The following is a 16,453-nucleotide window of genomic DNA, read 5'->3' on the forward strand; positions in this document are numbered from 1 at the left end:
AACAATGAAAAACACCTGCTTAACTTGCCCCATACTAGTTCCTAGAACATTCTGGTCAATGCTGTGTCCTGCTAATGCAACCATAAATGGTCTCCTAAATTTGTACCTTCCTCCCAGAGCTGTCGTGCTCTCAATTTCTCTTTCTACTCTGTTCAACCACCCCCAGTTTCTCCTTTGTCTTCTCAATCCATTTGTAAGACCATAAACTGATCAACCACACTTAGCTTAAGTGGCTGTGAGACCTGATGGAGTGTCTCCACTTTAGTTTTTCCCTTACAACCACAAGTAATACAACTTATATCGGCTAAACCAGAAAAATGGAGTTCTTAATACTGAGCTGATTTTTCAATAGTGATATGAACTACTTAGAAGAGCTCCTGATCTTCTGAGTTCACCAGTTCAGCTCCCAAAGTCTAGCATGGTAATAAAGTAAATTAGGCAAAATGTAGGTTATTCTCTTTATTTGGGGGTATACTTATATTTGGGGTATGTACATAAGCATAGGCAAGTAAAAACATTACTAAGTGACTCACACATAGGATTTCCATTAAGAGGGGGAACAGAGGAAACAAGTATTCACTAAGTGCTTAATATGTGCCAAACACTGTGCTAAGTTCTTTATAAATATCATCTCATTTGATTCTCACAATAACCCTGGGAAACAGGTATCATTATCAGTATTCCCATTTTATAGTTGGGGGAAGTGAAGCAGATAGAGGTTAAACGACTTGTCCAAGGTTATACAGCTTGTAAATGTCTGAGGTCATATTTGAACTGAGAAAATGAATAAGGAAGAAAGAGGGCTCACCACAATGAATAAATATTAGAGGATAAAAGTATGAGGAGAAATCTCTGGAAGGAAAGAAGAGGTCTGCAATAACAGTCGTAACTACAAAGGAGATAATAGACATGCTGCCCGAACCTCCAAACTGGCTTAGAATTACAATCTGTGATATAAAAGAAGATCTCCAGTCTATAATGTTTGGAATGAAATCACTGAAGGAGGAATTCTAGAAGATGCATATGAGAGATGACAAAGTAGAAAGTATGGTGGAAAATTTCAATGAAGACGGGACTCTTTGAGGAGTAGAATGACTCTGGAAGAATGAAACAGAAAATTGTTTAAGTGGAAAACTGGAAAACCTATGACCTTTAAAGATAAAGCCACAGAGCGAGAGGTCCGAACTTGGTGAATCAATATGAGAGTTCTTGGTCTTTCAAAAAAAATTAAAAGAAAGAAAGGATCTGTTTATGAGATTTTATTTGAGAGTCTATTTTGTTTGCCCATTGTTCTAGCCTATGTCTTGATTTTAAGTTGATTCACATTGATTTGACAGTCTCCTAAATCTTCAGATTTTTTCAGTCTTCTCCATAATCATGTGTCCTCTCTCCCTTCTTATACTTGTGAAATCAATATTGAACCTAAGTTTAAGATTTTTGCATTTGTCCCTGTTCAATTTCATCGTATTAGATAAAGCTCAATGTTTTTAGTCTGACAAGACATTTTCTTTTCTTTTTAGGGGGAGGCAATTGGGGTTAAGTGACTAGTCCAGGGTCACACAGCTAGTAAATGAGGTCAGATTGAATTCAGGTCCACCTGACTGGAGACCAGGTGCTCTATCCACTGTGCTGTCTAGCTGTCCCAACAAGATCTTTTTGTAACCTGCCATTTAGTGATTTCTCCCAGTTTGTACCATCAGTAAATTTGAAGAGGATGCTGGCTATTTCTGTCTAGGTCATTGATAAATATGTCAACCATAAAAGAGAAAAAAAAGAGTCAAGCACTAATTTTTAGTGTACTCCAGTGGAGGTTTCCTTCTATACTGACTACTCTTTTTTAAGCTTTACCTTTCAACCAGTTCCAAATTCATCTAATTCTATTATTAACCAGATGACATAACTCCATCTTTTCTAGAAGAACATGTGAGATACTTTATCAAGTACTTTGCTAAAATCGAAGATAAATGCCTGTATTTTGGCAAAAACACTTAACATTTCTCTGATGTACCAGTTTAAGCAGCTAGATGGTGTAGTGGATAAAGAGCCAAGCTGTCCCAGACACTTACTAGCTGTGTGACCCTGGACCGATCATTTAACCCAGTTTGTCTCAGTTTCCTCATCTGTAAAATGAACTGGAGAAGGAAATGGCAAACCACTCCGGTATCTTAGCCAAGAAAACCCTAAATGGGGTCGCAAAGAGTCAGACATGACTGAACAACAAAAATAAACCAACAAACAACCAGTTTAATAACCCTTGTCGTAAAAGGCAATAAAATTGGTTTAGTCTAACCTATTATGGAAATGGCTTCTTTTTCTAGATGTGTACCACCTATTTCTTTAATTTTATCTGCTATATACTGGAAATTTTGCCAACCTGGGGATAAAAATACAAAAAGAAGGAAGAAGAAAAAGAAGAAAAAGGAGAAGAGAAGGAAAAGGAGAAGAAGAACAAGAAGAAGAAAAGGAGAAAAAGAAGAAGGTGAAGCAGAAGAAGGAGAAGAAGGAGGAAGAGGAGGAGAAAGAGAAGAAGAAGAAGAAACAGAAATGCCTATTCTTAAGGAGCTTACATTCTATTGGAAGGTAAGATATACTTTTTAAGGCATACGCAGAATAAATATACATGGGATAACTACAAGGGAGTTAGGGAGTGAAGGCACTAGAATTGGAGGGGATCAAAAAGGTTTCATGTACATCAAGTGGTCCTTGAGTTGAGTCTAAAAGGAAGTGAAGCATTCTGAGGGAGAGGTGACAAAAGTGCCTTCTAGTTATCGGGGATGGCCCATACAAGGACACTGAACTGAGCTGCATGATGATATATATATATATATATATATATATATACATATATATATATATGTATATATATATATATAAGTCAGTTTGGGCCAGTAGAGTATGAGAAATTTGCAGATTTCTTCCCACTCCATGTTTTTTCTTTTAAGAATGTTATTTGTCTTTCTCCAATCAATCAACGAACAGACATTTATGAAGCACCTATTATGTGCCAGAACTGTGCTAGATACTGAGGATACAGACAGAAATGAAACCATTCTTGTCCTTGAGGACCAGTCCCAAGGTAATCCTCTCCCTTCCCCCTAATCACGTAAATATCACTGACAGAAGCTCAATGATCACATCTGGTAGTTCTTCACATCCCCTGAGGACACAGTTCGTTTGGGTCTGGTGATCTGAATTTTTCAAGGGCAGTTAGGTACTCTCTTGCTTTGGATATAGAAATAATTCCTTTATCTTACTAATGCACATGGTGGTGGAGTTATGTGGGAAAGAGTAAAAACACATGATTAAAAGGAAAAAGAGATAGTATCAATAAAAATAGAATTCTGGCTCTATCTTTAGTAGGTAGGAGGAAAGGGGTGATGAAGATTAGGTTGTTACCATGTGATATAAGGAGGGACTGGCCAAGCCCAGCTCTTAGGAGCATTCTGTGTGATCTACCTGATGCAATCTCCATATGGGTTTTATAGTAGTTATCTCTTCCACATCATGTGGGTTAGGAGTGTGCACACAGCACAACACCCCCCCACCCCACCCCCCCCAATCTGGAAAATCTGCATAAAATTTTTTAGCTCTTCCTTCCTACCAGAGAAAAAGTCTGAATTATTATGGTATTAAAAGATAAAATGTTGATTTTATACAATAATATATATATATATTCTGCATTTCTGAATTCTAAACTTTTTCTGTGTCATCTGCTGGCCTTTGTATATTGTCTGAGGCAAAACTCTCAAAAAATTTCCATTAAATTGAAACTGTGATGGGGAAAGTTGTGACGTGGAAGGGATAACTATATATTGTTTCTGGTCTATTTGCCACATGAAGAAGATTGATTGGCTAAGCTGCAACTGAGAATACTTATAAAAGGCACCAACTATATGATTCTACCTCTCTTTCCTGGCCAGGAAAGACATGCTATAAGCCTCTGGATGGGGAGGAGCCTGAAGCACTCCCCACCTAGGCAGATGTGGGCAGATGTATTGTTTTTCTCTTTGCATTTGTTCTGCTTCCTCTTAGGTGGAGAGCACCAGACTAGTCTGCGACATTGTGGGCTTTGAACGACTGGGGATCCAATCACCAGGGAGCTGGAAAGTGGAGTCCTTGCTTGATGCTGAGTATAGTGAGAAGTGAAGTACTGAGTCACCTGCTTGGTCCAACCTAGCAGCAGATCAAAGGGCACCTGGGAGGGAGCAATACAGTGTCTTCAGAAGTTAATTTGGTGGTGGTGAATGCTTTAAGATTGAGCCCACTTTCCCCAGGGACTAAGATGGTAAGAGGAAAGTATATTCCCAGGTATTTGTGTGAAATGCTTTATAACTGTTCTTGCTTTATCATGGTTAATTTCTCTTTGTAAAACTATTTGGTGGTAATTAGTTAAATGATATTAGATGACTATTTATAGAGGATATCAGTGATGTAACAGAAAGGCTGTTACTAAGGGTTAACATTGGGAAGAATACATAGGAATTGAAGCTTGATCCAGTAGCATTAGAGAAAGATATATCTGGGCCCTCAGGACTACCCCAGAATCTTCCCTGTGGGAGAGATGGAGCTAGCTTTGCTCTGGGGGCACTGGACTCTTCAGGGAAATGGGAGTTTCCTTTGGGAAGATTCCCAGAGCTTATAAAAGAGACAATGAGATAGGTTTTATCTGTGTTTAGTATGGGCAGGAAGTGAGGAGGGATGTTTGTGTATTGTATTAGTGGACAGAAGGGATGTTAAAAGCAGGCAATTAAAAGGTATCTGATGCTGATCAAAAGGAGAAAATATAACAAGCTCCAAATGGAGGGAAAGTTAAATATCACCCCTACCTGTGGCAATCCACAAGTTTTTTACTTTTTCTTTTTGTCATGACTCCAAAATAAACGAAAGTGGGAGGGCAGGGGAGCCAAGTAGAATGACTTAGCTGTTGTAATGAACTACATTGAATTGTTTTAAAGATCTTGGAGCTCTGGTGTGAATTTAAAAATCTATGATACACTACTCTTCCTATCTCTGACCTCCTCCTCTCTGTACCCCCCCCCTTCTTTCCCTTTTTCTTGACTCTCTCCCTCTTCTTTCCTTCTATTCCCTTTCCTCTCTTCTTCCCTCTCCCTCCCCCTCTCTTTTTCTGCCCCTCCTACCTTTTCCCTTTTCTCTTTTCTCTCTCCTTCCCTCCTCCTCTCCCTTTTTCTGCACCCCCTCCATTTCAGCCCTTCCCATTACACTCTCCTATCTCTCCCTCTTCATTTTTCTTGGGTATCCATGGACTGGAATTAGTCGTTTTCTACCTATTGGATGAGGTCTTGGCTTTGGTTATCTAAATGGGAAACTGGCTAGAAGAGGTTCATAGGACCTATGGAAAAGTCTGGATGAAATGCAGTAGGCTATAGTGAGCTTGTGTTGGGATTTCCTGGGACTCCAAGCCTCAGGGAACCCAGACACCTCTGAGGGATTCCCTGGGGAAGAGTCCAGACAGACTCCAAAGTGTGGATGGTGATTGCCAAAGAAATTGCCACTTTATCTACAAGTCTCTGAGTGGGTTACTACTCACCATGGTGAGTTCATCCTTTTGCCCTATTTAGGAGTATAATAATATGAATAAGGGAATGCCTGATAATTTTCTTCTACAAATATCCTTGGTATGCATTTGTTTTTCTGGTGAAAGTAAAGTTGTGCTTTCATTCTCTGACATTCACAAATTTCTTAAGGCTAAGAGCACCAGTCAATAGGTACTGAACTATGGTTAGCAAACTCTCTCGTCTTCTTGTCCCAATTCAGATCGTGCAACACACCTGTCTGCTTGAGGGACAACCACACCACCCTTTGCTGCCGCTTTATCTCATCCCCGTTTGGTTTAGATCTTTTCTTCTCAAATCCCAATCCAGCGCTGTTTGGCTTTTCCCGCTGTTCCCTCTGGATCACCATTCTTCCAGTTTCCCAAATGTGTAAACTTAGCTTCACCTTCAACTCTTCACTCTCTCACGCATGGATGCTAAATCTTGCTGGCTTTCCTAACTCCACAACATTTCTCCAATCATAGTCTTCTCTACTCAAGCACATAGACTACTAATAGATCTCCCTGTTTCAATTCTGTCTTCGCTTCAGTCTATTCTCCACTCTTCTGCTAAAGTGATCATTCATACATTCAAATTTAAATATGTGACTCCCCTGGTCAATCACCTCCAGTGGCTCCCTATTGTCAGTAGGACGAAATATAAGCTTTCTGTTTACCTTTTGAAGACTTTTACAAACTGGTCCTAACCCACCTTTCCAGCTTCACTGGAAAATCCTTCTCTTTTCACATTCTACATTCAGTCAAACTGGCCTTCTCTGCGTTACAGGACACTCCAACTTCTTTTCTCCCCTCCTGTCTATCTCAAAATCCCTTGCTATCATCTCCTAGTCTGTCCTTTACAACAGACTTCAATGAAGAGGTGATCTTCTAAACAAAGCCATCTTCTCTATCATTGATCTTGTCCCTTTCCACCTCTTCCAGCAATTATTTACCCACTCATATTTCTTTAATTTCAGTCCTTACTTGTCTAGTGTATCTTTCGTGATAATCTATAAACATGCCCACATATATCCCACCCTTAAAAAATCCCACTCTTTTGTTTTATTTTTTCTTTCTTGTGGTTCCTGCCATTCATTCTAATTCTTTTATACAACATGACAAAAGTGAGTTTAAGGGGAGTGTATATGTAGAGCCTATATTAGATTGCATGCCATCTTGGAAAGGGGAGAAGGGAGGGAGGGGGAAAAATTTAAAACTTATAGAACTGTATGTTGAAAACTCAAAATAAATAAACTTATTTTAAAAAATTCTGCCATCCCCTCAAACCATTGTCTTAGATCTCTCCTTCTTTTCATGGCTAAACTCCCAGAAAAAGTGGTTTATACTTTTTATGCTCTTCTCTCATTCACTTCCTAATCCCTTTCAGTCTAGCTTCTGACCTCATCACTTATCCGAAAAATTACTCTTTCTAAAGTTGCCTATGATCCCACAACTGTCAGATCCAATGGCCTTTTCTCAGTCCTCATCCTTCTTGATCTATCTGCAGCATTTGACTCTCTTTTCCTGAATATTCTTCTTTGGATTTTCATGATCCTGTTTTTGGTTTTCCTTCTATGTCTGTCATTCCTCAGTTTCCGTGGCTGAATTATGATCTATGAGTTGTTCCCTAAATCTGTTCAGGCCTTCTCTTCTTTCTCTATGCTCTGTCTTGGTAATCTCAGGACTTCTCAGGAATTTACCATAGGCATCTGTAGGCAGATGATTCCCAGATCTCTATACCCAGCCCTAGTCTCTCTCTCTCTCTCTCTCCTGATCTCCAATATCCCACATCACCAGGTTCCTATTGAATATTTTCCTTCAGATGTCTCATATGCATCTGAAACTTAGTATGTTCAGAAGATAACACTGTATCTTTTCCCCTCAAGCTTATCTGTCTTCTAAATTTCTCTATCTCTGTCAAGAGCACCATCATCCATCCTTCCAGTCATTCAGGTTCACAACCTTAAAGCCATCCTCAATATTTTACTCCCTTTTACTCCTCCATTCCCACATCCAATCAGTTGTCAAGTTTTGCTGATTCAATGATTTTAAAAAAAACCAAAACACCTCAGGAATTATAGACATCATTTCAAATAAATGAAACTATTAAGATCTAATATACATTTATCAAATAGTATAGTAACCAAGTCTTGCAGGAAATGCTAACTAAAATGAAAAAATCTACATAGAAAGATACTAATTTTGGATAACCTTAATGTTCCTAGACAAATCTAATAGGACAATAAAGAAAAAGGACATTATAGATTTAAACAAAATGTTGGAAAGGTTTTGATATATCTAAGGAGACTTCTAAAGGGAAATCTCAGAGAATACATGTATGCTCAGGTGCCCATGTGTCTTAAAAGAAATGTATTAGGCCAGAAAGAAATAATTGACAAATATGGGAAAGCAGATATCTTAAATGTCATTTATAGATTATAATGTGAAATTGTAAGAAATGGGAACAAGAGATGCAATCCTAAATTAAGATTAAATGATGATATGCTAAATAATGAGATCAAAGATAGATCACTAGATAATTTTTAATATTATGAAAAAGTATGATCATAATGAGTCAATGAACTAAAATGTATAAGTTATGCCTAAAGCAGTCCTTAGAGCAAATTTTATATATATGAACACATAAAGAAAGGAGAAAAAGGACTAATGACTTGAGAATGCAATAAAAAAACCAGAAGGCTGACAATTAATAATCCCCAAACAAGTATAGAGATTTTTAAATTTTAAATGTGAGATAAATAGAACAAAATATTTTTAAAACTCGAACAATTAAATTAAATAGCTATTTTTTTAAAAAAAGACTAACAAAGTTTATAAATCACTAGCTAATCTTCTTTTTTTTATAAAAGAGAGAAAAACCAAGTTAATAGAATAAAAAATGAAAAGGATTATTCACAACAAATAGAAGGGACACAAATAAATACTAGAAATTACTGTACCAAATTATTTGACAATGAAAATGAAAACTTAAATAAAAGTAACAACTGTAAAAAAGAAACTGCAAACAAATAACATAAAAAGTTAATCCCGGAAAGATAAAAAAAGCTCAGAAAAGTGAGCATCATAAATGAACTCCCATTTAAAAAAAAAGCACAATTCCAGGTTCAGATAGGTTTTCAAGTAAATTTTATAACATCTGAAACTATGCTACATAAACTGTTTTCAGAAACAGAGAAAGAAAATACTCTGCAACATTCCTATGAGATAAACAGATTCTAGATTCTGAAATCAGAGAACGAAAGCAGAGAATAAGAACTATAGACTACTGCCACTGATAGTGATGCAAAAATACATAAATAAAATTCAGTCAAAAGGCAAATAAAAGTCATTCTGACCAAGTTGAAATTATGCCAGGAATGCAAAGATGGATCAACATCTTATACTATAGATTGAAATAAATTCAAAATAGATGAATAAAAAGTCACACTACTAAAAAGTTAAGGGAGAATGAAAGGTTATATCTCACAATTGTGGATAGAGAATGAATCACAGCATAGAAAATATTACAAAAGACAAAACAGATAATTATTAAATAAAAAAATTTTTTAAAGCTTTTGAACAAATAAAATTAAAGCAGCTAAACAGAAGAAAAGATAAAGACTAGGAAAAAAGATCTTTTACACAAACTACTCTGATAAAAGTACAAAATGCAAAATCTATTGAAATTTGACACAGATCCATAAGATCAAAAGCTATTTCCCAAAGGACAAATGCTATAAACAAATGGTTCTCAAAGGAAGAAATGCAAACTATCAAAAGACATTTTAAAAAATGCCCCAAATTATGAATAATCAGAGAATTGCAAATTTTAACAACAACTCTGAAGTATCTATCATGTGACACACATGAAATTGGCAAAGATAGAACAATTCAATGTTGACCAGCGGTAGTCTGGTTAGACTAGGTATCCTTCCACCAGAAGGAAGAAAGGAAATGGAGGTTTAAAAAGAAAAAGTTAGAATGACTGATGAGTCCATTGACTTTAGCCCCTAACATGAAAGAAGTTCTAACACCCTTATATTTATTCTTAACTGATCCATTTATGATCGGCATATTTGATTGGCATTTTGGGAAGTTGTGTTTATGGCAGTTTGCTGCACTTGTAAAAGTCTCTAGTTCCCTGAACCTTTATTTAGGTTGTCATCCTTCCCAAGACCAGAACCCTGATCAAATAGACAGACCAGGGATTCAGCAAAATAGGCATTACTAGTCCCAAGCACTTTAGAAAACAATTGGGAATTATGCAAGAAAAGGTACAAAAGTGTTTATCTTCTTTCTCCTACTTATTGAGATAATATGCAAAGGTGAAAAAGATTTACCTGAAGTAAATCATTAATAGCAATATTATTCGTAATGACAAAAATGTGAAAGCAAACAGTATGCCCTAAGACTGAGGCCAGGTTGAACATATTATGTCAATGAGTGCATGTAATGGAATATTTGAAGAATTCAAAGTAATATAGGAAGACTCAGATAAACAAAGCAGAACCAAAAGAACAATATACACTATTACAACAGCTACAGAAATGAAGATACTTTTAAATGGAAAGAAAATTCAGATAATATTATTGGACAATGTTGTTATCAATTTGTCAAGAATATCTACCTATCCTTTCTTTTAAAAAAATGGAAAACTTCTAAAGGGAAAGATAACTTGCAGAAAGTTGTCATTTTTCAGATAAAGAAAATGAAGATTTAAAGAGGTAAATTTGCTTGAGGTAATTAGGAGCTAGTACTCAAACCTAGGTCTTCCATTGTCATGACTGTTTCTCCTTTGTGTTACTCCCTCTACTGATACATATGGGTAGTGCTTCAGATAGGAACTTGGGGACCTACTCGACTTAAAATTAAATTTATCCCAGTCCACAGACTCACCAACAACAGTTTAACTAGTATAGAATCAGCTCCCAATAGCAAATTCAAAATGTCAGGTTTCTATTTTGGAGATCCTCCCATTAACAGAAGATGAAAGACACTATACCTACCCTATACCAGTAGCATCAATTTCCTGATTCAAGAGCAAAACATATAGACACTCATAATGTGGGGAAAGGAGAATCAAACTCTGTATTTCCAAATGCTCCAGGGACAGGGTTCCTTAGGGAACTAAATCTTGCAATGAGCAACTCTCCATCAAGGCATCCAGAGCTATAAGTTCTGAAAGAACTCGTAGAATGAAGGAGCTTGTGTAGACAACTAGCACTGAGTGGGTGATCAAGGGGAATCAACAGCTTTCTTCTCTGTGGCCCAGAGAGGTGAATCCACTGCCTCATATTGTAACACTGCACCTTTGGGTTCAACATACCAAGTGACCTGTTCCCAGCCTTGGCTAGAGATGGATACAGAAGAAAGACAGCAATCCTTTTCCTACCTTTCTTTTGTCTTAGGGGAAATAGGGTTAAATTAAAAGCAGTAAATAACATCTGAACACTTGCTAGATATTACATTGCTAAAGTTTTGGCATATATTATCTTAGTAGAACAGAATCAAAGAATCATAGACTGGTAGAGCTAGAAAGAATCCCTTACTCAGGACCCCTTGCCATCACTTCCTACTCTGCCGCTGACTAGATATGACTTTGGTCATGTCCATTATGGACCCTCAGTTTCCTCATCTGTAAAATGAAGCCATTAGTTTAGAGATGATCTAAAATCCCAGACAAATCAGTTATGATTGACTTAGCTCTTCTTGGCAATGCAATGATCCAAGACAATTCCAAAGGACTCATGATTGAAAATGCTATCCACATCCAGAGAAAGAAGTGATGGAATAGGAATGCAGTTTGAAGCATGCTATTTTCATTTTTTTTGGTGATTTTTTCATTTTGTTCTGTTTCTGCTTTCACAACATGACTAATGTGGAAATATGTTTTACGTGACTGCACATATATAACCTCTATCAGATTGCTTGCCATCTAGGGGAGGGAGAAGGGGAGGGGAGGGGAGGGGAGGGAGAAAAACTTGGAACTCAAAATCTTTCAAAAAATGGATGTTGAACATTTTCTTTACACATAATTGGAAAAAATATTATTAAATAAAAAAATAAAATCCCATCCAGCATTAACTTTCTAAGATTAATTAGTGAGTTACTAAGATTCGTAATTTATTATTGTAATAAACAGCAGAAGCACAGCATTATAAAATTTTAGAGTTGACCTTTAGAGGGAACTTAGCTATGATTTAATAACAGGAAATTCATTACTACCCCCTACCTACCCAAGGCAACCTTTTTCTGTTGATGAGCAGCTTTAACTATTATGCAGTTTTTCCTTATATTGAGAAAAAAATTTAACTTCATTGCTAAACATTGGTCCTAGTTCTGCCCTTTGGAATCAAGCAAAACAAGTCTAATCTCTTATCCACTGGACAGTCCTTCCAGAAGGAAGATAGCCATTATGTCTCCCTAAATCTTGACCCCTCTGTCCTACTTACTCCCTCTACTGGTAGATAAGAACACAAGCTCAGTAAAGCTTCATAGAAGAAAAGTTGAACTGACTAGAGTGCTAGGTATAGTTCCTATGATAGTTTATGTATATATGTATATATATATATACACACATATATATGTACACATATGTATATATGTATAGTTGTGTATACATACATGTGTGTGTGTGTGTGTAGATACACATATATATCCAATATATAGCCAAGTATAACTGGGCCCCAGTATATGCATCTGTAAGATGAGGCTAGGTGATTTTTAAATTCCCCTTGCACTTCTAAATCATCCATAGGCCTCCTATAGCCTCTCTCCCTTCAGGACCTCCATGGTCTGGTTCCAAATTGTCTCCCATTGTTCCAACCAGGCCCATTTCGTCTCACTGCTTTACTTCACCTGTGTTCACACCACTTTCCACTGTCTCAAATGCCCCTTCCCCTCCACTCCCCTCTCCCTAACCTAATCTACCCCCTTCTTCAAGCTTCCTGATCAGTCTCAACCTAGCTCTTGGTGATGTAGCCCTTAGAGATGCCACTAAGCTTCTGCAGGCATTACTCTCAATTCCCTGAACCTGGATCTAAACCTATATTGCCTGCCATTTTTATTTAAAATCTTGTCTTTTCACCTAATTTTAAGTTCCTTGAAGGCAGAACTAGACCATCTTAAGGTTTTTGTGTCCACCCCATTGTCTAGTCTCATGGTCTTTATAAAATGGTTACTCAATCATCGGAACACAGGATCCAGAGCCAGCAGGACTTATCATTCTATTCTCAGATTCTCTAGTGGGTTCCAACTGATGGATCACGAACCCTTGGTGGCTATGGAGTTGATGCAAGGGGTCTTTATGCAAATCCAAGAATAAGCCTTCCATAGACTGATAATATCACATAACATGTATTACTAATTTTCAAATGTAGGTAGATGCTCTTGTGACTAATAGGCATTCATTTAGAAAGTCTTACTGAATTCATACTAGTTTTTATCATCATTATGTATTTTCTCATTCAAAAAGTGCTAAAAATCCAACTATCAGATATAAACTAGTGAATTTTTTGTGATTGTATTTAAAGGGAGTTCTCATATTTGAAAAAGTTGGAAATCACTGATCTAGTCTGAGTCCTTCATTTGATTTTAGTTTTGATATATTTTTTCAAAATACCAGAATCACATTCTAATACTGTTCCCTCTTGCCCCAACCCCACCCCATCTTCCTTTATTAAAACAATTAAGCAAAATGAACTGATATTCTTGTTTGATATTCACAAAGTTCCCCTCCCCATCCATCTTTCAATTCCCATCATCCCTCATTTTACAGAGGAAGAAACAAACCCAGAGAATGGAAAGGGCCTAAGATGGCAAAGCTATTAAGTGAAAGAGCTAGGACTGAGACACAGGGCAGGGCCTCTGGCTCTGGGGTTCTTTTCCTCTACCACACTGCCTCAATCTATTGGCTAATTATCTTTACCTTTCACACTGGGGGCTTCCTGAGAGGAGAAAGCTTGGTTTCTTTCTCATCCTGTCACTTGTCTCTGTCAGGGAGATGGGAATCTCCTTACCTAGATGCCCCTTGATCTTTGAACCCGGCCTCTATCAAGCCAATATTTCCCTTCTTGGTGACTTCTACCTTCTCTCTCCATATCCTGAGTTTCCTCATCAAGGTTCAAAAACTTATAGCCAAGTTGTAGATTCAGTTAATTCTCTCAATCTTGTCATTTTATACTTCATGCATGACCTCTCTTCCTTCAGGGATAGAGTAAAAGGGAATGAGGCTAAATATTGGAAAGAATTTAACAGCAGAAAATAAAGAATTGTAGAAATGGGTCCCGGAGGGAAGGCAAAAGCAGAAAGGGAAAAAGAAAGGAGCCTGACCTGCTTTATTTGGATGATGGGTAATCCTGACCCACTAGTATCAGGGGCACTGATAAATTGACCCCTAAGAGAGCAGTAGCAAAAAAATATTTAACTTGTTTACAAGCTAGTTGTTTAGTTGTTTGCCTATAATAGGGGCCCTATGGATGGACTAGCTCTGTAATTCCACTGTAGCATTATCATTCAACTCCTGGAATATCAGTGACCAGAGTTGAATCCCATATTCCTATGCCTCTATGCTCAAAATAAATAGCCACCTCAGTCAGGAAGAGTGAGGACAATTCTGTTGTAGAACAAAGACAGACAAAAATGGGTCTCTGATCCAAGTCTCATTTCCCCTTCATTGATACTGATAACTGCGATAATAACTATTTCAGAAATCATGGTGGTGGTGATGGTGACTGAGTCTTTGGAATAATTCCAGTGAGATGAGAGAAATCCGCATCCCTGATCTCAGAGAGTCCAGATTACAGCTTCCCAGCCTGAACCCTGCTGGAGTCATTACCTAGAAACAGTGTGTTGGGGAAGTAGCTATGAGAAGATACTTGGGTTCCAACCCTAGCTATTTCCCACTATTCTATGTAGCCTTGGGAAAATCATTTTACTTCTCAGTCTCATTCTCCCAAATTATCAAGTAAAGATAATTCTTGCCTAGATTAGCCTATGGGGTCAAGTTAAAATCAAGGACATAAGTCATTTGAAAGTGGTGAAGCGCATTTATTAAAGAGAGATAAGGGAAGGGGAAGTTCTAAGGGTTAGGGAATCTCTGCCCTTTGATCTAATTCCTTACTTGAGAGACAAAATCTAATCCCTACAGGACAATTAAAGACTATGAAATCTCATAGGTACCTTGTGTGGTCTCAGCGGGTTGCCTTGAATGACCTCCTCTCACCCTCACCCCCCCTCAGCCACCCTGCTGATTATAGGAGATTCCAGCCTGTTCTCTTTCTCTTAAACAAGAGTGGGTGATTGGTTTCATACATACGAAGGCTTTCACAAATATGTACACTCCTATATAGAGACACACAGATCCAACCATGGTCACACACACACATACTACATATAACAGAACCATAGAATCTTGGAGTTGACACCTCAGAGACTCATGAGTCTAATCTTCCAATCCCAGAGACATACACAAGTGGCAAACATTTCATCTCATGCAGTCACTGACATACATACATACACACATACAGAGGCTTGTGTGTTGTCACAAATACACTCATCCACCATCACACTCTTTCACAAATGGCTCTCGTGATGTCTCATCATGTCTCCTTCCCACACCACTCTATGTTTCCCTTCTTCATTCCCATTTTTATTCCTCTACTCACCTGGGTTACAAACTTGTTTTCTTCCCATGCCCACAGTGGTGGGTCCTTATAGTCTTGTTTAATGGAAGCTGGGGGTCTGTAGGAATCAGTGTAGGTACTTATAGGAGTCTTGGTCTTATGAGCAAAGAGGAACATGGTGGAATCCAGGCACCACCTTAGTGGGTAGTGCCTTCCAGAGTTGCTGGCTGAGCATCTGGAAGTACCCTGTTCCCGAGGATATGTACCACTTGTCTATAGGTGGTGTTGGGCTGCTGTGATCCATCTCCCCTCTTGGGCCCCCCCCCACAGACACCCTCCTATCCCCATCCCCCCACCCTGCTCCCCACTGATCCCAGAGTTGCCTATTGTGACATCATTGCAGACCAGCTCCCTCCCTCCCCATTAGGGTTAACAGATGGGTCCCAGGAGGTCATAGGTTAGAGCTGCAAGGGATCCTGGGGACCATGGAATCCAATTTCTTCATTTTTTAGATGGGGAAACTGAGCATAAATGATTTTGCCCAGGGTCACAGAGCTAGTAAGTATCTGAGGATGTGAACTAAGACGTTCTTGTCTGTAAGGTCCAGCGTCCTCTCAACTATGCCATACTGTCTCTAGATCAACAACCCCCCCAATCCAACCAGTTATTCTCTTTCCCCTCTTCTCCTTCATTAAGATTTCTCATAGGCTCACAGTCTCAAAGGTGAAGAGGATTGGTATATCGTCTAATAAAATTGCTTGCTTTCCCTGTTCCCATTTTCTGGACGAGAAAATTGAAAGATGAGAAGTGACTTGCCCAAGGGAACACAGTCAATGATACAGCTGAGATGAGCAGCCAACCCTAAGTGTATTTCCAAGATGCAGGTTTGTTCTTCAGCCTCTGAAGGATAAAGCCTGAACCCAGAACCTTAGGGATCCCAGAAAGGCAGTGAGCTTCCTGAGCTTAAGGAAGCTTCCCTGTCGTAGAGACCATTGGGGTTACAGAGAGTGGATCCCTGAAGAGCCTTCTTGACGGCTGACTGGACAGTTTTTGATGTTCCAGACATATCAATTTTCCCTCACTGAGACCAGGAGGAGGAACAAGGGGGCTGGGCAGCCCAAGTAGGAAGTGATAATCCTTTTTTTATATAAACTCTAGATTTTGGTAAAGGCCAGAGTTTGAAGAATCTGGACCTTGACAATCCTTTGATATAAACTTTAGATTTTGAATTAAGAAGAGCCTGGACCTAATAGTCTCCTTTGTTTAGAGGATGCCTTTT

The 16,453-nt window shown here is 38.3% G+C and overlaps 1 protein-coding gene and 1 long non-coding RNA gene across 5 annotated transcripts in view; one reads left to right on the top strand and one right to left on the bottom strand.

Moving 5' to 3' along the window:
• SPMIP6 (sperm microtubule inner protein 6) overlaps window positions 1–15,504 on the bottom strand; it is a 50,064-nt gene extending 34,560 nt beyond the window's left edge. For 2 of the 3 annotated variants that reach the window (XM_072606367.1, XM_072606358.1), the window contains exon 1: window positions 15,217–15,504. In XM_072606367.1, the coding sequence (XP_072462468.1) occupies window positions 15,217–15,351 (135 nt within the window). In that variant the 5' untranslated portion in view covers window positions 15,352–15,504. The remainder of the gene's footprint in view (window positions 1–15,216) is intronic. The other variant, XM_072606376.1, reaches the window with a different exon arrangement.
• The window catches only part of LOC140502152 (uncharacterized), a 68,779-nt gene that overhangs the window by 43,776 nt on the left and 8,550 nt on the right, over window positions 1–16,453 (top strand). Inside the window, exons 2-4 of one of the 2 annotated variants that reach the window (XR_011966546.1) lie at window positions 2,319–2,580; window positions 2,980–3,076; window positions 4,033–4,285. This is a non-coding gene — a long non-coding RNA (uncharacterized lncRNA). The remainder of the gene's footprint in view (window positions 1–2,318; window positions 2,581–2,979; window positions 3,077–4,032; window positions 4,286–16,453) is intronic. The other variant, XR_011966547.1, reaches the window with a different exon arrangement.

The sequence above is a fragment of the Notamacropus eugenii genome, chromosome 1, assembly GCF_028372415.1.
Source record: "Notamacropus eugenii isolate mMacEug1 chromosome 1, mMacEug1.pri_v2, whole genome shotgun sequence".
NCBI classification, from domain to species: domain Eukaryota; kingdom Metazoa; phylum Chordata; class Mammalia; order Diprotodontia; family Macropodidae; genus Notamacropus; species Notamacropus eugenii.